General features: G+C 32.8%; 4 protein-coding genes across 4 annotated transcripts; all 4 read left to right on the top strand.

Annotated features, from left to right (window-relative positions):
* Window positions 1–313: 313 nt before the first annotated feature.
* On the top strand, window positions 314–7,596 carry HELRODRAFT_150398 (hypothetical protein; the record flags this gene model as incomplete). Its single annotated transcript, XM_009014727.1, has 12 exons — window positions 314–430; window positions 765–800; window positions 1,101–1,161; window positions 1,341–1,382; window positions 3,358–3,413; window positions 4,529–4,612; window positions 4,865–4,932; window positions 5,227–5,313; window positions 5,978–6,032; window positions 6,226–6,269; window positions 6,684–6,764; window positions 7,518–7,596. Coding segments are annotated over 12 exons (810 nt in total), but the record flags the coding sequence as incomplete, so codon positions are not given.
* A 243-nt stretch (window positions 7,597–7,839) lies between these two features.
* HELRODRAFT_168874 (hypothetical protein) lies at window positions 7,840–10,718 on the top strand (the record flags this gene model as incomplete). The annotated part of the gene is made up of 4 exons (XM_009014726.1): window positions 7,840–7,945; window positions 8,273–8,319; window positions 9,257–9,337; window positions 10,455–10,718. 4 exons carry the CDS (start codon window positions 7,840–7,842, stop codon window positions 10,716–10,718), a joined length of 498 nt encoding a protein of 165 aa, XP_009012974.1.
* A 677-nt stretch (window positions 10,719–11,395) lies between these two features.
* On the top strand, window positions 11,396–14,987 carry HELRODRAFT_168873 (hypothetical protein; the record flags this gene model as incomplete). The annotated part of the gene is made up of 3 exons (XM_009014725.1): window positions 11,396–11,439; window positions 13,217–13,373; window positions 14,448–14,987. 3 exons carry the CDS (start codon window positions 11,396–11,398, stop codon window positions 14,985–14,987), a joined length of 741 nt encoding a protein of 246 aa, XP_009012973.1.
* A 391-nt stretch (window positions 14,988–15,378) lies between these two features.
* HELRODRAFT_168872 (hypothetical protein) lies at window positions 15,379–23,260 on the top strand (the record flags this gene model as incomplete). Its single annotated transcript, XM_009014724.1, has 6 exons — window positions 15,379–15,460; window positions 15,552–15,851; window positions 17,356–17,417; window positions 19,537–19,571; window positions 20,427–20,488; window positions 23,103–23,260. The coding sequence occupies 6 exons, from the start codon at window positions 15,379–15,381 to the stop codon at window positions 23,258–23,260; spliced, it is 699 nt and encodes a 232-aa protein (XP_009012972.1).
* Window positions 23,261–25,432: the final 2,172 nt, after the last annotated feature.

Raw genomic sequence — 25,432 nt, 5'->3', positions numbered from 1 at the left:
CTGCACGCTAAATTTTTTAATAAGTTTCTTAATTTATAATAAAAAAAATTTTGAAAATTTGGATATATATATATTATTTAGTAATAATATTTTGTTATTAACATCTTTTTTTCATTTTAAGACCTCTGAAAAGTGCCGTTTTTAGTTAATGCAAGTTGGGCTAAAAATTTATAAAATTACTCAATGAAAATCGTTTTTAAAAACATAATTTAACCTATTAATTATAAATTTAATCAACTAATTATAAATACAAGTATTTTATTGAGTATTTAGTTGAAGAATTAATTAATAGAAATTCTTTGAAAACGACAATATGGAGAAATACAAAACTTTGAAAAAAATCGGAGAAGGCTCGTTCGGTTCAGCTTTCGTCGTCAAGCATAAAATTAGTGAAAAGTGTTTCGTTATGAAAGAAATAAATATGAAAAAAGTTTGTTTATATTATCATAATTTATTCACAAAGATTATAGTTATTTACCAAATGATATCATTAAGTCTAAAAGTTCATTAACTTCTAGGTATACAATGCATAAATCATGACTTTTTTCTGGGACGATTGCCCTTTATTTGAAGCGCAATTAGTCTGTAACTTTATACAACAACCGAAATTAGCAATTTTTACTTATTTATCAATCTGATAAATACTTTTTATTAGCATTATTACCTTCTATTAGTATTGTTAGTACTATTATTAATTCTCTTGTTAATTCTGTGATTTTAGTCTTATATTAACATAATTGTTGAACTTATTTTCATTAATTAAGATGTCAAACAAAGAGCAAGAGGAAGCGAGGAAAGAGGTGTGGTATTATGAAACATTTTTTGCAATTTATTCCAAGCAATCAAAAAAAAATCAATAAAAAAATATCGATACTATTATTACTAGTATTGCTGCTACTGCTGCTACTACTGCTACTAATACTGATTCTACTACTACTACTACTACTACTACTACTACTACTACTACTACTACTACTACTACTACTACTACTACTACTACTACTACTACTACTACTACTACTACTACTACTACTACTACTACTACTACTACTACTAGTACTTTTCTAATAATAATAATAATAATAATAATAATAATACAGGTAACGTGTCTCGCAAAACTCAATCATCAAAATATCGTCAGTTACATTGAACACTCTGAGGGTTGTGATTTAGTATTTTTTATTCATAACATTAATATTTTATAATAATAATAATAATAATTATTATAATTTTTGTTGTTGTTGTTGTTATTATTATTCGAGAAAATTTGAAAATTATTCCGAAATTATTAATCATTTATCCGTTTAATTAATTTAACGTTTTTTTTTCTCCATCCAAAGTCTCCAGCATGCTATTCATTATAATGGATTACTGTGAAGGAGGTGGGTACATGCAAAATTAATAATAATAATAATAACAATAATGAAAATAATAATGACGGCGATGATGATGGTATGCAAGATATTGAATGCAATGACAGCGGTTAATAATAATAGTGATTATAATAAAGGTATATTTTTAATTTTCATTGTTTCATATGTTTCATTTCCTGCTACACGAAACCACATGTATATTTATTTATTTTTAGCAACTATGACGTCATTTCAACCAAACAAACAACCGTAAAAACAACCATGCCTACTTTAGCAACATCTTTCCTTAGGATAAAAAAAAATAAACAAGATATCGAATGCCTTAAAATATGCGTCATGCTTTTTTTAGTCTGCGCTCAGAGCAGCATATGCTCCTCTTAAAAATAACTACAATTAAGATCAGAGGTAACTACAGCCACAACTACTACTGCAACCACAACCACAGTTACATTTAAAACTGCAGCCACATTCACAGCCACAAATACAACTTCTTCTACAGCAACAACTGCAGTCAAACATCAAAAACAACAAATAAACTACAATCACCGTTACAATTACAACAACAAATTTAGCTACAACCACAGCTACAGCCACAATTAATGCTACTACAACCACAACAGCAGTTACAGCCGCAGCTACAACTTCACAGCCTCAGCATTAGCCACAAAACCTACAACCACATCACATAACAACAAGCTACATTATCCCAGTAAACCTAAAGGATGGCAAAACAAAAAATTAATAAACGCTACTTTATAGTTCTAGTTTCTCTTAAAAACAGCTTTATCGTCTCGTATCGTCTCGTTTTGTTTTTTCTAGTCTGGTTTCGTTTATTTAGATTTTTTCTTGCTCTTTCAAGCAATTTTTGATAAAGTTACTTACCTTCAGTTCGCATGGGACGTACAAATTTGAATATATGCATACTTCCCTGTGGCGATGATGAAGGTGTTAAAGATGTTGAAGATGTTGTCTACCGTGAGGATGTTTATGATAATGTCGTTTATGAGGATGATGGCAATGGCATGAATGATGTTTATCATAGTGATAAATGTGTAATGACGATGATGATGCTGATGAAATGATGGTGAAAATGAAGACGATGACGACGACGATGGTGATTATTTGTGCGCGCGAGTTTTTTATAAAACAAACTATTTTATCTACATAATATTTAATTATCAAACTGTTTTATTCCTCTTTATCTAACTGTAGACCTGCTACTAATATTACTTTCCTCTCTAAAATAATAGAAAATGTAGTTTATAATCAATTGTCATCTTTTTTAAACTCTAACTCCTTGCTACCTGTATCTCAATCTGATTTCAGACCTGCTCACAGTGCTGAAACTTTTTTACTCTAAATTCATAATGAAATCATTCTCTCTGGTGACAATAGTAATCTTACTCTTCTTCTTGCTCTTGACTTTTCCTCTGCTTTTGATACTGTTAATCATACTATACCTCTTGAGGCTGCTAGATCCTTTTTTTAATATTACTGATTCTTGCCAATCTTGGTTTTCTTCTTATATATCTATTCGTTTTTTTTCTGTTGTTCTTAATAATTCTACTTCTATCTCTTCTACTCTTACTTTTGGCGGAACCTCAGGGTTCTATCCTTGGCCCTCTTCTATTTATACTCTATACTTCTGAACTACCTCGTATTATTAATAATTTTTCTTTCACTAGTCAGTGTTTCTTCATAATCTATCTCTATGTCTTTCTTCAATTATCGCTTGATCTGACTCTACGTGTCTTAAACTTAATCCTTCTAAGTTTGAATAATGACTATGATAATGTTAACATGATAATGACGATACTTATTAGAAATATTTTTTTTAAAGTTTTTTGTATTTAATATTTTGATGACGACGATGACGTAAATGATGACGAAGAAGATGAAAAAGATGATGTTGATGAAGATGATGATGACGAAGAAGATGATGATGATGATAACGACGACGACGATGATGACATTTTCTTCCCAGGAGACTTACACAACAAAATTGTGGCTCAGAAAGGCGTACTCTTTTCACAAAATCAGGTGACTTTATTATTTTTTTGCTACAAACAAACAGCATACATTAACACACAATTGTACACATACAAACAAACATACAAACAAACAAACATACAAACACGTATACGCAAACATACGTATACGCAAACACACACACATCCATGCACACACAAACAAACATACACACACAAACACACATATATTTATATACCAACATGTATATATTCACATACAAACATACATACAAACCTACACATTTAGACAAACATACATTTACATACAAAAAACTTACATTTACACACAAACAATCATTCAATTAACATACAAACAAACATATCCACACAGATAAACATTCACATACAAACATTTATACATTTACATAAAAACATGCATACATTCACATACAAACAAACTTTTATAGAAGGAAAACAAACACGTACAAACAAACATACAAAAATACATTTACATAGGAACAGACTCGCGTTTGCATACAAACATACTTAAGTTTACATGCAATCATGCATGCTTAAATATTTACAAAAACAAACAGCAACAACAACAAAAACAAAAAACAGCAAAAATTTCAAAATTCATCCTGCACACATTTTAAAGATTCATTTCACTTGTACAGACTATTTTCACAGCTTTTGAAATCAATTTTTTCTAAACGATGTATATCAACAATTTAAACATAAAATTTTGTCCGAAAGATGTATAAAACATGCAGTGTATATACATTTTTGTGTGCGTGTAGCTACAAACATACGTATGTCATAAATGTTACATGGATGTCAACCATGCAAATTAACTGGAAAGGACTGTGATATGCAAATGAACGAGATATCATCTTGATATTTATATAACTTTAGTTTAGTCTTTTCCAATCATCATCACCATCATCATATCATCATTGTCATCGTCTTCATCGTCTTCAAAACAAACACAACACACACACAGCACACACACACAAAACATAAACACACACACAGACGACATAAACACACACACACACATAACACACACACACACATACACATGACACACACAAAACATAAACACACCTTTACAGACGACATAAACATACACACACACATGACACACACACACAAACACACACAACAAACACACACACATTCAAGATATTAGATTGGTTCATACAATTGTGTCTCGCAGTTAAGCATATACATGACCAGAAAATTCTTCACAGAGATATCAAATCTCAGGTATCATCACCATAATCATCATCGTCATCGTCGTCATCATCGTCATCATCATCATCATCGTCATCATCGTCACCATTATCGTCGTCATCATCATCATCGTTATTAAAGTTAATGTATCAATCAATTTTGTTGATGTAACTGTTTTTTTATGTAATTTTTCTGGCTGACATTTTCTTTGTTGACGTCATTATTGTTGATGTCATTATTGTTTATGTCATTATTGTTACCAAAAATACTAAATACATCCAACAGAATATTTTCTTAACCAAGCAAGGTGTAATAAAGCTGGGTGATTTCGGCATAGCCAAGCTACTTAACAGGTATCAACGTTTAAACAGTGCTCTGTGTTTATGTTTTTGATTTGTATGTTTATGTTTTGTATGTTTATGTTTTGTATGTTTATGTTTTTGTTTTGAACGTTCATGTTTTGTATACTTATATTTTTTGTATGTTTGTGTGTGTCATTGATTTTTTTAATTTATCTCCTATTTAAATGCCATTCCTTCCATTTATATTCTCTTCATATTTATAAGACCTTCAACTTTTTCATTAAAAAAGTATTTTTACAGGACACACACACACACACGCACACACACGCACGCTACACACACCAGTACATCCGAACTTGCTCGCACGTGCATTGGAACACCGTACTATCTGTCGCCAGAAATCGTCGAGAATAAACCCTACAACAACAAAAGGTTCATCACGTGACAAATTATTATTTTTATTCTTTTTCCTACCACTACTACTACTACCACCACCACCACCACTACTGCTACTACTACCACCACCACCGCTACTACTACTACTACTACTATTAAAACTACTAACAACTACTACTACCACTATTACTACTACTACTACTACTACTACCACCACCACCACTACTGCTACTACTACCACCACCACTACTACTGCTACTACTACCACTACCATTACTACTACTACCACTACTACCACCAACACTACTACTACTACTACTACTACTACTTCTACTATAACAACTACTACTACTACTATCGGCTACTTCTACTACTACCACTACTACTACTTCTACTACAGCTACTACTATAGCTAGCTACTACTATTTTCATCACTACTGCTGAAGCTGCCACTGCTGCTACTGCTGCTACTACTACTTTTGTTACTACAGTAGCAATTTAACAATTTTTGTAAATGCCAATATGGTATTCACCCAACCCCAGATGGAGAAATATTCAATTTGGAAATGTCGAAATATAGAATGGAGATGTGTTTGTTTGTATGTGTGCGTGCGTGTGTGTCTGTGTGAGTGTATGTATCAGTTTTTATAATAATAATTTATTCATGATTATAATAATTTATTCATAATTAATTATACAGTGACATCTGGTCAATGGGATGTGTTCTGTATGAGTTGACCACTCTGAAACATGCGGTCAGTTTGAGACGGATGGATGAATGGGTTGAAGAATAAATGAATGAATGAAACAAAGAAAAAATGAATGAATAAATGAATGAATGAATAAATGATGAATGAATGAATAAATAAATAAATAGATAAACGGATGAATGTATGATTAAACGAACAAACTAATAATTATCTTTTTATTAATATGTTTTTAATTTAGTTTGAAGCAGAGAGCCTGAAAGTTCTAGTAATGAAGATAGTCAGGTGAATAAATGAATGGATGGATGAATCAATCAATAAATCAATCAATGAATCAATCAATGAAGGAATGAACGAATGAATGCAAGAATGAACGAAGGAATGAATGTGTGAATAAAACATTTTTTCCAATTTATTTTGTAGACACAAAGGAAGTATTTACAAATGCGTATACATTAATGCATGCGATTATCGTGGATTTTCTTACTCTCGAACGCAGTCACTGCAACACCTTCGCCAGGCACCTTAACCACTACACTATCGCGATATTTTTGTAACGTTACAACAGTCAACAACAATACAATTATGCAATGTAAAGACGACACAACAACACACATAACACCACAAAAACAACAACCATAACCACAACAACAACAACCACAACAACAACAACAACCACAACGTCAACAACAACAACAGAGGTTCCTATCCACCAATCAACCAGCGTTACAGTTTGGACTTGAAAAACCTTATAGCGCATATTTTCAAAAAAGATCCAAGGTTTTGTAGTTGTTGTTGTGTTGTTGTTGTGTTGTTGTTGTGTTGTTGTTGTTGTGTTGTCGTTGTGGTGTTGTTGTTGTGTTGTTGTGTTGTTGTAGTGTTGTTGTTGCTGTTGCTGTTGTTTTTGTGATGTTGTACTTTAATGTGATTAAGAAAGCGTTTTTTGTTGTTGCTACTGGTTAGATTAAATTTACACACACGCAAACACGCGCACACACACATACACACACGCACACACACACACATGGAAAGAAGACACACATAGAAAGACAGTGACACACACATACACACAAATTTTGAAGAATATAATGAGAATGTTAGTGACAAATACTGAGATATTCGTCATTCTGGGACGATGTTTTGTGATAAAAATCATCCGTTCAAACGAGCGAGAACATTTTGACAGGCAGGAAATTTGTATTCACACCGTCAACCTTGTATTCAAATGTTTTATGTTACATGGATGATTATTATTTTTACATTTTTGTTGACATTTTCACGTTAATGTGTGATAATATTATCTTTACTAATTCATTCATTTACTAGTTTGTTTACCAGATTGTTCGTTTAGTCATTTCGTTTATTTATTTTATCTCGTGAACTCATCCAGTTTTTTCTTTTATTTGATCATTCATTCCTACCTCTGTTTATTCGTTGGTTCGTTCATTCGTTCGTTGGTTCGTTCATTCATTGGTTCATTCATTCGTTCGTTGGTTCGTTCATTCACACGTTCGTTCATCCATCCATCCACAGTGATCGACCAACAGTGAAGGTAATCCTTAAAAAACCATTACTCCAAGAAAGACTGAAGATGTTTGTGTCCGTGGCCGTTAGTCGTACCGCTGTTATTATTATTATTATTGTTATTATTATTAGTGTTATTATTATTATTATTATTATTAGTAGTAGTAGTATACATTTATTCATTACCACCACCACCACCACCACCACCACCATCATCATCGTCATGATCGTCGTCGTCATCATCATCATCATCGTCGTCATCATCATCGTCATCATCATCATCTTCATCTACAAGGACTCAACTGAGGTCTTTCCGTCAGAACCACCAAGAATGAGAAGAAGAAAGAAGAGCAGAAACATCCTTCAATCCGTTGACGATGAAGAAGATGATGACGTTGTTGCTGATGATGATGATGTGAGAAAGAAATGTGATCCAGGTTTGTGGTGATGATGATGACGGTGATGATGACGATGATGATGACGATGATGATGAATATAACAAAGGTGATGATGATGATGATGATGACTATGATGAAGATGATGACGACGACGAAAAAAACGGTGAGAAAAGTTATGATAAGGAAGATGAAGATGACAAAGATGTTGATGACGACAACGATGATGATGAATTTGAAGAAGATGATGACAACGACGATGATGATGATGAAGAAGATGATGACGACGATGATGAAGAAGAAGATGATGATGAAAAAGATGATCATGATTATATCCAGTCTAACGAGTATTTTAATTTTGCAATTCAGCGCTGAAGAGGAAATTGTTAAGGAAGTTATCCGAAGAGAAAGCCCAAGTAAGTCACATGACATGCCATCACATCACGTGATGTCACGTTCATTGTTCGCTCTGTTTCATCATCATCATCGTCGTCATCGTCAACGTCATCCCTATCATCCTCGTCGTCATCATCGTCATCATGGTTATCCTCGTCATCATGATTATCATCGTTCTCATCATTATTATGACTTAACGTTTGTTTCAAATATTCAAACAAAATATTCCAAAGAAGTTGAAATTAATTAAAGAAGAAAAGAAAAAATTGGTATGTCTTTGCTTACGTAAATATTTCACATTAGTATTTCTTTGTTACTCTTTCTGCGCAAATGTTTCAATTCTGTGTTTAAATGTTTTAATGTTTATTTGTTCATATTTACGAGATTAATTAACACTAATTTAGTAAGTGCTAATACAATCAAGGAAAATATTCGTATCGTACCGTATCGATACGATACGATACGACACGATTCGGTTATAGTAATTTTTAATACAGTCAACAACAGTACTACTACTAATACTACTTAACACAGGGCCAATGATGGAATATTTTGTCTATTCTAAAAACAGAGGGCATCTTATGTTTTGTTCTTTACTTATTTTCATGCATTATAATTTTGCACTCCAGAGGTTGAATCATTTACACAACTGACAGATGGTATTCGAACCGGGCCATTGCGCAACAACAACGAGACAACCAACGACATCTCTGCCCTCTGAGCTACTCTCCAACCAATACTACTATTACTAATTATACTAATACTACAACGTCTACAAAGACTACTACTACTGTTACAAAAATGCTAATACTTCTATCGCAGCTTCAAAAACGCTAATACAACAAATAATTCTACCATTACTGCTGCTTTTAAAATAGTAAAACTACCAACAACACTAATGTTATCATTACTTTTATTAATGCTACAGAAATACTGAATCATTTTTTTCCATCCTAGCAAGAAGAGTTGAATAAGAAGAAGGAAGCGAACTGGAGGCCCATTGTTGTTGAAAGTACTGAAGCTGATAGTAATAGGAAGGTCCGTTGCGTTCTGGGATGGATGAATTGACGAATGCATGAATTGTTGAATCGTTGGATGTATTGGTAGATGAATTGACGTTTAGTTGGATAGATTGGTAGATGCATTATTGAATTGATACATGGTTGGATGGTTTGTTAGATGATTTAATAGATAGACGAATGGTGCATGGATGAATAGATTCATGCTTGGATAGATGGATGATTGAACTGATAGATAAATGAATTGGTGCATGGATGAATTAATGAATAGATGGACTAGTAAATAGATGAATTGATGAATGCATGAACTGATTAATGGATAGATTTGTGAATGAAACGATAGATAGATTGATAAATAAATGGATGTATTTATATACTGATCTATGAATTGATGAACGAACAAACAAACGAATGAATGAATGAACGAACGAACCAACAAACGAATGAATAAATGAATAAACGAATGAATGACAGATGTGTGGATGAATGGATCGATGAAATTATATACCTTCCAATAGATGAGAAGACTTGTGGACGGTTAATAGGCAGATAGATTGATGCATGGATGAATGAATAAAATATAAAATAAATGAGGAAAAAATTACATCTATGTGTGCGTGTGTCTTTCTGTGTGTGTGCGTGTGTCTTTCTGTGTGTGTGCGTGTGTTTGTCTTTCTGTGTGTGTGTGTGTGTCTAAGTGTGTGTGTGTTTATGTGTTAGTATAACCGCTTCTGTATGATTCAGAGCGTTGAAAAACGTCGACTCATTCATTTGTATCACTTAACCATTATGTCAGCTGTCTCTATCTTGATACTCAAGATCATCTCTTAGAATATTATTTTCCATTGATACTAACTAACACCAATTTTTCTCAACGTCATCAGCTTCATTTGTTTGGCGTGCTAACATCATCATCCAAGATCATTATGGATCGTAGTCATCATCGTCATCTACAACACACAAACTACAGCAATGTACACACCACACACACGCGCGCACGCACACACACAAAAGCAGACACACATATACACACGCACAAACAAACAAACATACGTTCTGACTACGTACAGTGCGATTTGATTACATTCGGCCACACACATAAATAAATCTTTTAAAATTAACTTTTAAAATTCTAGATCAACGTGGAGATAGCATCATCTCCCTACCAGCAACGACATTTTCTCCTCCAACAACAACAACACTACCATCATTACAAAAACAACAACGATGACGTCAGCGTTCAACAACAACTCCAACAAGAGCCATTAAGGGAGAAAGATAAATTGCTGGAGTACAATGTTGCGGGAAGGTACGAGAGGTATTTTCAACAATTGGACATCATTAGAAACAATAACATCAACAACAACAACAACAACTACTACAACAATAACAATGGTTAAATTTATTTTCATTTTATTATTATTATCGTTATTTTTATTGTTAATGTTATTGTTATTACTGTTGTTGTTGTAAATTGAATTGAATTGAAACAATCTTTTATTAGGCAAAATATCACAATAATAAATGGTAAATGATAATATTGTTGTTAATGTTATTGTTGTTGTTATTATTATTGTCCGTCACGTAATTCTACCTGGTGAATGACCTTAACGGATGTGGCTGTGCGATAAATATTAGTAACGCAAATAAATATTTATATATATGACCTAGATAAGTGTGAACAAGATAATATATGGCCTAGATAAATATGACCCAGATAATTAGGACATGGAAAGTCATGAACTAGTTAATTGTGACCTACTTTGACCTCTATCCATAATAAAAAAAATCAATAATTCACCAGCAACAACCTCATCGATCCAACCATCCATCCATGCATTAACTAATTGATTGATTAATTAACTAATTAGCTAATTTATTTACTTATTCATTCAATCATTCACCCACCCATCCACTCATTCACTCACCCATCTATCCATTCATTCATTCATTCGTTCGTTCATTCATCTATTCATTCATCCATTCATCTATCTATTCGTTCATTCATACATTCCTTCATCCATCCATCCATTCTTTCGTCCACTCATTCACTCACTCATTCATTCACATTACACACATGGCAGCAGTTTATATGGAAGGCAAGCCCGGCGGAAACATCAGGTGTGGTGTAGAGTTGTTGTGGATGTTATTTATTTTCCATTATTATTATTATTATTATTATTATCAATTATTATTATTATTATTATTATTATTAATTATTATTATTATCAATTATTATTATTATTAGTTATTATTATTATTATTATCAATTATTATTATTATTATTATTATTATTAATTATTATTATTAATTATTATTATTATCAATTATTATTATTATTAATTATTATTATTATTATTATTATTAATATTATTAATTATTATTATTATTAATTATTATTATTATTAATTATTATTATTATTATTATTATTATTATTATTATTATTATTATTATTATTATCATTATTATACAATTACGCATTCATACATACAAATTTGAAACCGTGTACAAATTGATTCGTGAAATAACAATGATAAAACGATGACGAAGATGATGATGATGGTGATGATGACGATGATGATGATGATGGTGATGATGACGATGATGATGATGATGGTGATGATGACGATGATGATGATGATGGTGATGATGACGATGATGATGATGATGGTGATGATGACGAAGATGATGATGATGGTGATGTTGACGTAGCGTTAGTTTGGTATAAATTGGCATTCTTTTCTACACACACACACACACACACACACACACACACACACACACACACACACACACACAGACACATATTTTAAATAGATGATGAAATGAATGAATGAATGGATGAATGAGTGATGAGTAAACGAATGAATGAATAAATGATTGAATGGTTGAATAAATGAATGAATGAATACGATTTTATCCCTTAAAAGTTATTATGAAGAATTTCTTGAGAGGAGGAAATTAGCCCTGCTTAACAAAGCTAATGCTCAGGGTGATATCTTTGAATACGCGGTTTGTTATCATTTGATTGACTGATTGGTTGGCTAGTTGATTAGTTTGTTGATTGGTTGGTTGGTTGGTAGGCTTACAGGGTTTTTTGATTAGCTGGTTGATTCATTGATTGAATGATTGATTTGTTTACATTACAATAATATTAGTCCGAACAAAATTTCAAAAGCAGAAAATTTTCAATTTAAAAACACAACCGGAGAATGAAAGCGTGCACTTTAATTCGTTTTCTCGAAAGCGTTATAGTAGAATGACTAATTCATTAAGTTCTAAATCTTTGTAAGAACATTAATGGTCTCGACATTAATTCCGCCATTGGTTGACTGAATAATTGATTGATCGGTTGTTTAGTTGATTGATTGGTTGATTGATTGATTGGCTGATTGATTGGCTGATTGATTGATTGTTTTGTAGGTAGGTTGATTGATTGATTAATTGATTGGTTGATTAATTGATTGATTGATTGTTTAATCGGTTGGTTGTTTGATTGATTAATTGATTGATTAATTGGTTGGTTGTTTGATTGATTAATTGATTGATTAATTGGTTGGTTGTTTGATTGAATGTTTGTCTACTTATTTATTTATTAAATCTATTGAGCGTTTGATTGATAAGTTCGTTTGGAGCAATTTAAATCCAGGTCGGATTATGGCGAACAGTTTTGTATAAAGACTTGATTACATGAATTTGTATAAAATTTCATTTACAAATTTAAATTTCCGTTAATTCACATTAACTTATTCAGTCATTTACTATTTCATCGTTCACTCGTTCGATTGTTTGCTCCCTTCGTTCGTTCTTTCGTTCACTCACTCATTCACTCACTCATTCACTCATTCACTCACTCATTTGCTCACTCACTCATTCCCCATAGAAACGTAACCACAGAAGATACTCGAATGATGTGGAAGTACGTAGGTTGAGCGCGTGTGGTGGTCGTGGTCCTGGTGGCTACGACGATGAGGCTGCTGTTGCTGCTGCTGATGTTCGCCGATTGGAGATGCTGAAGAAGTCGAGAGAGGAGGAGAGAAAAAATAGAGAAGCCGTAAGTTGACGATGACGATGAAGATGATGACGTTTAAAATAATAACGATAACTATTTGGATGGTGTAAGATGGCGTAACTGTTAAAGGCGCCGTGTCCATTGTTGCACTGACTGGGTTCGAATGCAGGCTGATTCAGACTAGTCATTTACTATGAGGATGTGAAGCGTTAATTTGCCATTCCTATTTAAATGAGAATGATGATGAAAATGATAATGGTGATGACGAATTGAGGATGATTGTAAAAATGACTAACTACATCCATCCATCCATCTATTCATCCATCTATTCATCCATCCGTCCATCCGTCCGTCCGTCCATCCATCCATCCATCCATCCATCCATCCATCCATCCATCCATCCATCCATCCATCCATCCATCCATCCATCCATCCATCCATCCATTCATCCATTCATCCATCCATCCATCACAAAATAGCAATACCAGGCAGAATTGAAGAACATTCATCAACAGAATTACATGGAAAGGAAGAGGCTGCTGATGAAAAACCAGGTTTGGGGATAGACGGAAAAAAGGATGAATGAATGAGTGAATGAATAACTGAATTGATGAATGAATGAATAAATGAATGGATGATTGATTGAATGAATGGATGAGTGGTTGAATGGATGAATGATTGGATGAATGAATAGATGAATGAATAGATGTATAAATGAATGAATGAATGGATGAATGAATGGATGAAAGATAGAATGAATGGATGGGTGAATGAATGAACGAACAGACGAGCGAGCGAACCAATGAATGAATAAATTATTGAATAAATAGATGAACTGATAGATAGACAGACGAATAGATAAAAATGTAAACGAATGAACGAATAAATAAATAAATTATAAATAGATGATTGTTGGTTGGCTGGTTGGTTGGTTGGTTAGTTGATTGGATGGATGATTGATTGGTTGGTTCTATGGTTATTTGGTTGGTTGGCTGGCGCACAATTTTCATGACCCTAAAGTAAAAATTTTTTTATGCCATGAATGGCAAATTGAACCTATGCTAAATACTGATTAATTTCATCCTATCTGTTGTTATTTGTCCATATTTCTAATAGGATTTCTACAGGAATCAGTTCATAAGCAAGTCGACATTTGAAGACACATTAAACGAAATGAATAAACAAATTAATAATAACATTAACAATAATAATAGAAATAACAATAATAACAATAAAAAGAACAATAATAATGATGCCGACTGCAAAGAAGCGAATGTTTCAAGCCGAAACAATAAAATTAATAATGACAACAATACTAATGGTGATAATGATGATGATGACGGTGACGATGATGATGACGGTGGCCACAGTTATGATAATGATGATGTCATAAACTGGACCGATAAAGCGGTCAACAGCAGCAGCAACAAAATTGATGAAAGTCATCTGACAGACGGTTTCAGTGACGACGACGATGACGTCACTAACTATAGTCGTCGTCATAGCTGCAACAACAACAACAACAACAACAACAAAGATGATGACGTAAGACAATCCTGGGAATCCCCATTCAAACCGGAAAAATGTTGGGGTCTAGAGACTGGAGTCAGCTGTTTGAAGGAGCTCAATCTTGAAAATGGTTTGGAATGCGGCTGATGGTGATGATGACGATGATGAAATTGATAATGATGATGACGATGATGATAATTATTATTTTTAACATTGACAATGATGTCACCGGTAACAAAAAAAAATTTAAAATTTATTTGGTATCATCAACCAAAGTTTTAAAATAAACGAAATTAATAAAAATAATTTTTTTGTGTCTGAATTAATTCGCCACATTACTTAAGATGATTAAGATGATGACGATCAAAGATGTTTAACCTAAATTTATTCACCAGTTAATCACCAGATGATGATACAGGAATGTTTGCTTAAACTATTCATTTATTTATTTTATTTATTTATTTAAAGGATAACCAAAAAAGATAAACTTGTGGATAGGCCACTTTAACCAAGAATTCCAACTGTAAATGTAACAGAAATGTCAAATAAATACATATACACAAACACATGCTCACACGTACATCATTCTATGAATACTGTCATGTTTCATATACCTAAAGGTGACAGTATAGTCACAACTGAGACTAAAAAATTCGCTTACTAAGAACATCAAAATTAAATAAGTTGTAAACTACCGCCAAACCACGTCAGATGGTGATGAAGATGATGAAGATGATGATGAAGACGACGATGACGACGACCAAACAGCTACTGCTCCACTGTCCCACAGAAAATCATGGAACAAGCCAGGCAACACCATTGTCAACATCTTGTGCAACGCCACGCTAATGAGAACATTGGAAAACGCCGATGAAAACGCCGAAAATAAAGAACATTCTAGAAACAATAATCCTGATAATGATGTCGCTGCTAGTGGTGGCAATGGCGCTGATAATAGTAAAGAAAAGAGTGATAATTCTAAGAAAATTAAGAGTGGTCATGCTGATAGCGGTCGGCAGAATAAAGCAACAGATGTAAATAAAACTGCAACTACTACTACTACTACTACTACTACTACTACTACTACTACTACTACTACTACTACTACTACTACTACTACTACTACTACTAATACTACTACTACTAATGCGGCTACTGCAACTACTACTACTACTGCTGCTACGGCTGTCTCATCAATTAATATCGTAACCATGACAACAGCTCCCTCTGTGAGAGAACCTTCTGAAAAACCTAAAAAGTCCAAAAGATGCAAAGGTTGCGTGTGTTTGTATGTTTGTGTTTGTATTTTTTTTTGTATGTTTGTATGTTGGTGTTTATATGTTTTTGTTTGTATGTTTGTTTGTGTGTTTGTATGTGTGTGTGTGTTTTTGTAAGTATGTTTGCATCGTATGTTTGCGTTTGTTTGTATTGTATATTTGTGTGTTTTTTTGTATACATTTTTTATGTTATTTTATTTTTTATGTATTGTATATTTCCGTAGTTTTTTGTATACATACTTTATGTTGAAATTGTATGCTCATGCGTGCTAGTTAGCGTGTAATAACAACAAAATATTAAAAATAATTATTATTACAATAATAATTATTATTACACTTTAATAATTATATTTTTCAGTTTATTTCCATTACATTTTTTTTCAAATTGACTCGCCTCTGATTGGACTCGTCTGGGCCATGGATCGTTCATCCTCTATCACAATGTATTAATAACAGTAGCACAAAGACAACATAGATACCACTACTACTACTACAACTACTACTACTACTACTACTACTACTACTATTACTACTACTACTACAACTACTACCACTACTACTACTACTACTACTACTACTACTACTACTACCTACTACTACAACTACTACTACTACTACTACTACTACTACCACTACTACTACTACTACTAGTACTACTACTACTACTACTACCTACTACTACAACTACTACTACTACTACTACTACTACAACTACTACTACTACTACTACTAGTACTACTACTACTACTACTACTACTAGTACTACTACTACTACTACTACTACTACTACTACTATTATCACTACTACTACTACTACTACTACAATTAATACAACTACTACTACCACTATTAATGTTTCTATTACTACCATTACTATATGCTGCTACTGTAGCTGCTACTAATGCTACTGTTGTTCTTACAACTTGTAGTTAAAGTTTCTAGCCACAGAGGCTGTACTATCCACAACACACGACTCACGTACACATTACGTTTGCACGCGCCAGTACCGCATCAGACGCCTATAAGTTTCGGACAGACAGACAGTATTCGAACCTAGCCATCGCGTAATAGCAGCGTGAGACATGGCACTTCTATCAACTGAGCTAACTCGGTGACCGACTTGGTTGTTGTTGTTATTATTATTGTTATTATTGCTGTGGTTATTGTTGTTACTATTATTATTTTCTTATTATTATTCTTTGACGGGCATCTGTTTAAATCCACGCAATTAATCCCAGAAGAGGGCAGGCAATCAGGTCTTGGGGCTGATGGATGTTTGCCTCGCTACAGTATAAATGAGGTGAGTGCTGCTGCTGCTGTTGTCGTTGTTGTGGTTGGCGTTTTTGTGGTTGTAGTTGTTTTTTATATCTTAGTTCATTCATTACTTGCTGGTGTTGTTGCTTACAACAGTTACTGCAATGTAAATAAGATGAGAACTGTTGTTGGATTTGATGTTTTTTTGTAATTGATGTCGTTGTCTTAGTTGTCGGTGTTGTTGTCTTAGTTGTTGTTGTTGTCTTAGTTGTTGTTGACTGTTGACGTCTAGTTGTTGTTGATGAGGTTACTGCTGTTGGTGGAACACACGAAGAAGTGTAATTAAATGTTGGTGTTGTTGATTATGTTTTTGATTTTGTTATTGTTGTTAATGTTGTTATTGATGCTGTTGTTGATGTTGTTGTTGATGTTGTTGTTGATTTGTTGATTTGGTATTTGTTGAGGTGATGTTACCATAATAACCTTAACTAGAATAATAGTCGATTTTACGTCGTTGCTGTGAATGATGCTGGTTTTTTTTGTTGATGCAACAAAGAAACAATGGAGTACATGACAACATTGCAAAAAAAACAGAAAAAACAACAAAAACACAAAAAAACAACAAAAAACAACAAAAGCAACATTGTTGCTTTTGTTTTCGATGAAATATAAATGAGCAAGATGTCGTTGAGGCCGTTGTTGTTGTTGTTGATGTTGCGATATAAATGAGTAGTTATTTTTGTTGTTGTTGATGGTGCCATTGTTGTTGTTGATATTAATGTCATTGTTGATGTTGTTGTTGATGTTGTTGTTGTTGTTGTAATATAAGATAGTAATATACATTGTTGTTTTGTTGATTTTGTAACTACATTTTAAATGATGCAGAAGTAGTAGTAGTAGTAGTATTAGAAGTAGTTAGTGTAGTAGTGGTAGTAGTAGTATTAGTAGTAGTAGCTAAGTGGTAATAGTGGTAGCAGTGGTAGTAGCTAAGTGGTAGTAGTGGTAGCTGTGATAGTAGTAGTAGTAAAAGCAGTAAGTAGATGTAGTAGTAGAAGTTAGGTAGTAGTAGTAATAGTAGTAGTAGTAGTAGTAGTAGTAGTAGTAGTAGTAGTAGTGGTAGTTGTTGTTGTTGTTGTTGCAGCTGTGGTTTTAGGTGGTGGTGAATTTTTTTGATGATGATGCGTGTATCGTTGCAATACGAACTAGATGGCTTGTTGGAGGCGTTAGTGAATAAATGAATGAATGAATAATTGAAAAAAAGAAAGAAAGAAAGAAAGGAAGAATGAATGAATAAAGAAAGAAATGAACGAAGGAATGAATGTGACGATTGTATTGTAAGCATAGTTTGAACAGCGATGGAAGCAAGATGTGAGTATTGAATAAATCACACGTGTGTTTGCTAGGATAACTTTCATGTTTATTGGGAATAGTAGGTATAGCAGTTTTTCAAGTGGGGATTCTTAACACTGTTTTATGTATTTCTTTGTGTGTTCGTTCGTGTGTGTGTGTGTATGTGTGCGTGCGTGTGTGGTTGTACGTGTGTGAGTGTGTATATATGTGTGTATGCGTGTGTGTGCGTTTCTAAATGGAGAGATTGTTGTATCATATTTGCTGTCTTTTGTGTTGTCAGTGAGCCGTGAGAGTAGAGAACATAAATGAAACATGGTGATGTTATTATGATTATTTTAATACGTTGTAATGGTAAAGATGATGTCACGGTGACGTCATGATGATCTGACGATAATGGGATGACGATGTTCGACACTGATGACTTTTAATGCAATTAAGCTGGCGACTTGTACGGTAAGTAGGTAGGTAGGTAGTTAGATACCTTCATGATATACACACGTGCGCAAAGTAAAATTGGGTAGGGCCATCTACCTTAATTTGGTTTTATATTAGCTAGGATGATCTTTATGATGATGGTAAAGATGGTGCTGGTTATGATTGTAATGGTGGCTGTGATACTAATGATAGTAATGATAGTAATGATAATGAAGGAGATGATGACGGCGGCCATGATGATGATGAAGAAGATGATGATGGTGGCCATAATGATGATGATGATGATAATGATGATAGTATTTTTTGTATTTTAATTTTCGAATGGATGTTCTTTTAATTTGTACTCAAATTGACTGGGCAATATTATTTCATTAAATCAGGTTACAGATGATAAAACCGAATCAAGCATAAGCAGGTAGGTCATTAAAACGTATAATTTAGTTAATTTATTATAAATATTTGTCTATTTATTTAAAATTTTTTCATTTTTATTCATTTTTAATCGTCCAATTTTATTGAGTTAGTTAGCAAATGTTTCAAACCAGGTAGTTTTGAAATTGTTAGCAAACGTTTTTCGGCCGGCAGTTTTACTAACTAGGCTAGCATTTTGGTTGCTGGGAAGTAGTTGTAAAATTTTAAAATTTTTAAAGAAAAAAAGGTACGCTTGGGAGCTCTGAAGCCGCGGGGTTTGCGTTAAGAACTGTTACACAGTCACACTTACACACACGCACCTACACACACCTACACTTCCACACACATACACACACACACACACACACACACACACACACACACACACACACACACACACACACACACACACACACACAAACTAACACGCACACACACAAAGACACACACACACGTTCAAGAACACACAAGTTTGATGGTTGAGTTTTTTTATTTCGATTTTTTCAGTGCTTCTTTCTTGGTTGATTAATATTTTGCAATATTTTTTCAATTTCCGCATCACGTTCTTTAAATTTTTGTTTTCAATAAAAACATTTATTTTATTTTATTTGTTCAAACATTCATACATTCATTCATTTTTCTGTTTTTCATTCGTTCGTTCATTCATTTATTCATTCATACATTTATCCATTTATTCATTAACTTACACGCGCACTCAATCGCCCGCTCATTCATTCATTTATCCATTCTTTCATTCCACACTAATTCGCTCACTCATACATTCATTCACTCATTCATTTACTCATTCATCCATCAATCCATCCATTCGTTCATTCATCGACGACGAACGACGATGAAGAAGCGACAGTGGCGATTCGCTGGAGGACTTGCTCACATCCATGCAACTCATCTTGCAAGAAGGTAGATGATGATGGCGATGATGAAGATGATGATGACGATGATGATGATGACGATGATGAAGAAGATGATGATGACGACGATGATGACGATGCGAAAATACAACAAGCAGTGCTAATATATATGATAGTTGATAGTAATATGGGTGACGAGAACAACGATGATGATGATGATGATGATGATGATGACGATACTGATTATGATGATGATAAATGTTACCAACATTATCATTAGTAACGTTCCGACTTGGTGATTTATGATTAATGTCTTATTGAATTAGTGGCCTTGAACGAACATGGAAGAAAAATTCAGAACTGGTCATCTTAATTACACTTGTTATTGTTATTATTATTATTATTATTTTATATTACCACAATTATTATTATTTTATATTATTATTATTATTATTATATATTACTATTATTATTATTATATATTATTATTATTATTTTTATTGCTGACGATAAAAATTTTGGTTCTAATGGTAAAATGATTAAGATTGTGATTAGGACAATGACGTGAAAATGAGCCTCATAATGATGGGAGATTTGGTTGCATATCGACAACAATGATATATGCGATGATGAAGGAGATAATGATGATGACGACGACGACGATGATGATGATGATAATGATGACTACATCTTTGATGATGATGATGATAATGATAACTATATCTTTGATGATGATGTAGAAGGAAATGATGATGATGATGGTGATGATGATAATTATATCTGGTATGAAGATGAATGAGATGATGATGATGATAGTTATATCTGTGATGATGATGATAGTTATATCTGTGATGATGATAATGGATGAGATGATGATGATGATAATGAATAAGATACAATGAGTATCATTGAGATAAGATTGTAATATGATAGCATCGTGAGTAGTATCATGATAGCTAAACTCTTTTCTGATGCATCTTTCAATGAGTGACTGACTGACTTTCAAATGTTAAAAGTTTAAATTCGAAACGGTTAATTTCTTTCAATTTTAAACATGTAACAAATTCTAATCTCATTGTCCGAAATAATTTTTTTTATATAATTTTTATGAAATAATTTTTTAAAAAATAAAAAAAATCAGATCTACAGGTTGGCATGTTAACAAAAAATAATTCAAAATTTGAATTCATTTAAACTGCTGGCATTTTTATAAGAGTTTTTAAAACTTTTCTGTACAAATATATATATTAGATATATGCCTACACATTTTTGTGTATACAACACATACAATTTTGTATTTGTATATATATGTTTATACACGTGTGCGTGTGAATATGTATGTGTATATATGTATATACGTTTATAATAGATTTAAATGCGTAATTATTTGCATATACACGTTTTTATTAGTCCTGATATTAAAATAATATAATAAATAAAATATATAAATTCAAAAATTTCTATGAAATAGATTTTGGTGAAATTTTTTGCTTAATTTGAAAAAAAATTTGCAAAATGTCGAAAGACTGAAATTAACGAGGCACGTCATTATGAAATATTATCGTTCTCTCTCTTTTTCTCACACTCTCTCTCTCTTTCTTTCTCTTTCTCTCTCTTTCCCTCTACCTCTCCTCCGTTTCACTGATGATAATTACGATGATGCAGATGCGTCGTCAAAAAATGATGACATGATGATGATGATGGAAAAATGTTGATGACGATGATTGTAATGGTGATGATTGTGATGGTGATGAATGTGATGGTGATGAGGATAATTATGATGATTTTGGTGGTGATAGTGATGTTGATGATGATGATAATGAGGATTGTAGCAATGGTTATAATGACTATGATGCTTGCGATGATGACGATTTCAACAATGATATAATTCTGACTATGGTGATTGTGATGATGACGACGATGATAATGATGACGATGATGATGACGATGATGACGACGACGACGATGACGTCATCAAGGACATTGACGATGACAGAAGGATAAGAAAAGAAAAGGATGGGGACAATTTAAATCCAAGACGATAATGAAAGGCAGAAAAGTCAAGCGCTGCAGTAGAAAAGTTTTTTTTCAAAAGTCTACCACAAAGGACTATAATAAACGTGATGACTCGAATGATAATGACGATGACGCCATTGATGACGACGATGTCAATTTTTATTCTGATAAGTGTATGATTAATGAACGTAATGACGAAAGATGATTGTAGCATTGGCATAGGGATGGCGTTGATAGTGACGTCATCATTAATTATAATGTGATGACGATTTAATCAGGTTTGATTTGATAGTTTTGATTATGATTATATTGATGACGATGATTAAAACGACGACGATGATGTTTGTAGCTAAAATTTGACGATGATGGTGGTGACGATGACGATGATGACGAAAGTTATTTGCTAATGGTGATGATGATGAAGATGATGATGATGACGCTGGAGATGATGACGACAATTGTGATGATGATAATAATAATAAGAATGATGATGATGAAAATGATGATGACTACATCATTAAGATAATAGCATAGTAGAACTTGAAGATAAATCGCCACGCTAATGAACTTAAAAATAAAAAATGACATCATCTTCATCATCATCGTCATCGTCGTCATCATCATCATCTTCTTCTTTTTCATCACAGATGAGACTGAAGCTCAGTCGACAAAAATAAAAAGAAGAAGAAAGAAGAAAATTATTGAGTCAGACGCTTGTGAAGCTACTACAATAACCACAGCAACATCATCATCGTCGTCATCTACTTCAGTCGCGTCATCGTCTGCAGTGACATCATCATCGTAAACTAAAAAGAAAAAACCGTAACAACTTTACAATACAACCTTGGCAATAAAGGACACAAATAACAGCTACCATTGCCAAACAAAACCAATACACTATCAACATAATTGTTAATAACATCAACAAAAAGAGCAAAAAGTTACTGTTACTTACTTACTTGCAACAACAACAGCAGCAACAACAACAACAATAGCAGCAGCAGCAGCAACAACAACAACAAAAATGACAACAAAAAAAAAACAAAATGACACTAACATAAATTGTTACAATTTTTCATTGAAATTATGTTAAATTTAAGCTTATCCTTAAAAAAAATTTTCACCATTGGGGGCTGGCAGACCCAAACCAACCCCCTCCTCATTCACTACGTTTCGGGCCACTGTAATTATGGACATGGCTCTATCCAGACGTACTAACAATTTGTTTATTGACACTTATTTGCTAAGCAACGTCGGTTTAATTTCGCTATTATTAATGGAATGACGATAATCATAAGATAATAATAAAGGTATTGTTAATATTAGTAATAATAACAATAATAACGTGATAATTATGATAATAATATAATAATAATAAAATAATAGTAATAAAATAATAATAATAAATAGTAATTATTACAATAATGATGATAATTGAAATTAAGCAAATGATTATTAGTGCAAATATATGATATCAAGATTAATCAATACCAGTGATATAACGTTCAAAAGTTTTGCAAACGGTTTTTATTGGTTCATCTTTGAGAATTTCAGCATGTGTGTAAGTATACTGACTCGTATAAGTTTACAGTAGAGTATATGTTGAAATGTTTGTAGGCATGAGAGGTGAGCGGCAATTGAAACTTGTTCCCAATTCCCTCCCAGTTTTTTCTCATTCCCGATTCTCTCCAGAATTCCTATTTAGGACAACGTTCCCGAAATTTTTCATTCCCAAAAATCAAGTTTTACCAATTCTTATTGGAATCCTATGGGAATTATGGGATTTCCGTTCCTATGCTCACCTATAGTCTTGAGATCGGCTCTGAACTTCGTGTGATTGAGAAGTAGTCAGAGAAGAGGTAGAGAGTTCTAGAGAAAAGGGCTAGAAAAAGCAAAGGTAGGTTTAGCAAAGGAGTGTTTAACACGAGTTAGCAAGAAGTGAGAAGAAGAGAACGATTATAAATCGCTTGGGTGTTTAGGTTCACATAATATATTTAACATAATAATTGTTGGTATATGTGCATTTTGTTTGGAATACATGTGCTAATTGTAATTTAGTTTTATATCTTATACGTGTGTGTATGTGTGTATGTGTGTGTGTGTATGTGTATGTACGCGATGGGACAATAAATATCTATAAGAATGATAAGGACGAAGATGAATATGACGATGATAATAATTAGTATGAGTGTGTGTATAAATGTTTGAATGATGTGTGTGCGTGTAAGCATGTGTGCGTGTAAGCATGTGTGCGTGTTAGTGTGTTTGTTTGATTGTCCGTACCATGTGCGTGCGTGTTTCCAACGTTTCAATTTCATCCAAGTCATTTGTTAAGTCAGTCAATAAACTCATCTATCTTTTCATTAAATTGATTGCATGTCATTCTTCTCTGTATGTCTTCTTCAATGAAGATGATGATAATGTCTATGGATATTTTTTTTTGTAATTTTCAAGGTCGGTTTTTTTTTCAGGGGCCCGAGTTAATGTCAAGGTCAAAGTTAAAAGTTTTCGTAGAAATTGGAGTTAGTGTCAAGAGGTCAAAGTTCAAAGCGCAACTATTTACAGTAGCCTGGAATTGAAATCGAAGAAAAGTTTTTTAAAAAGTTGTAGGTGTAAAAAAATTTAAAAAACAAAAGATAAAAAACGCCAAAAATCTCAGCTTGAATGATTATAAATGTTTAAAAACTCAACTAAATTTTAAATTACGATAAATCATTTACAATAATTAAAATACAAAATAGTTAAACAGTACTGCAATTATTATGCAAATTAAATTAAAAATTAATGAAACATATTTTTAAAAAAACGTATGATGACTATTTATAATATGTTGGCAAAAATCAAACAAAAAACTCAACAAAACATGATTCAAAACCCAAAAAACAACAAAATGAATGAGAAACAAAACAAAAGCAAACGAACAATGTCTTCAGAATGGCTGTTTGATGAAATGGAAAAAGATGCAATGAAATAAACC

Source organism: Helobdella robusta (assembly GCF_000326865.2).
Source record: "Helobdella robusta unplaced genomic scaffold HELROscaffold_14, whole genome shotgun sequence".
Taxonomy (NCBI): Eukaryota; Metazoa; Annelida; class Clitellata; order Rhynchobdellida; family Glossiphoniidae; genus Helobdella; species Helobdella robusta.
Note: the sequence above shows the minus strand (reverse complement) of the source record. Positions and strands in the feature narration are given on the sequence as shown.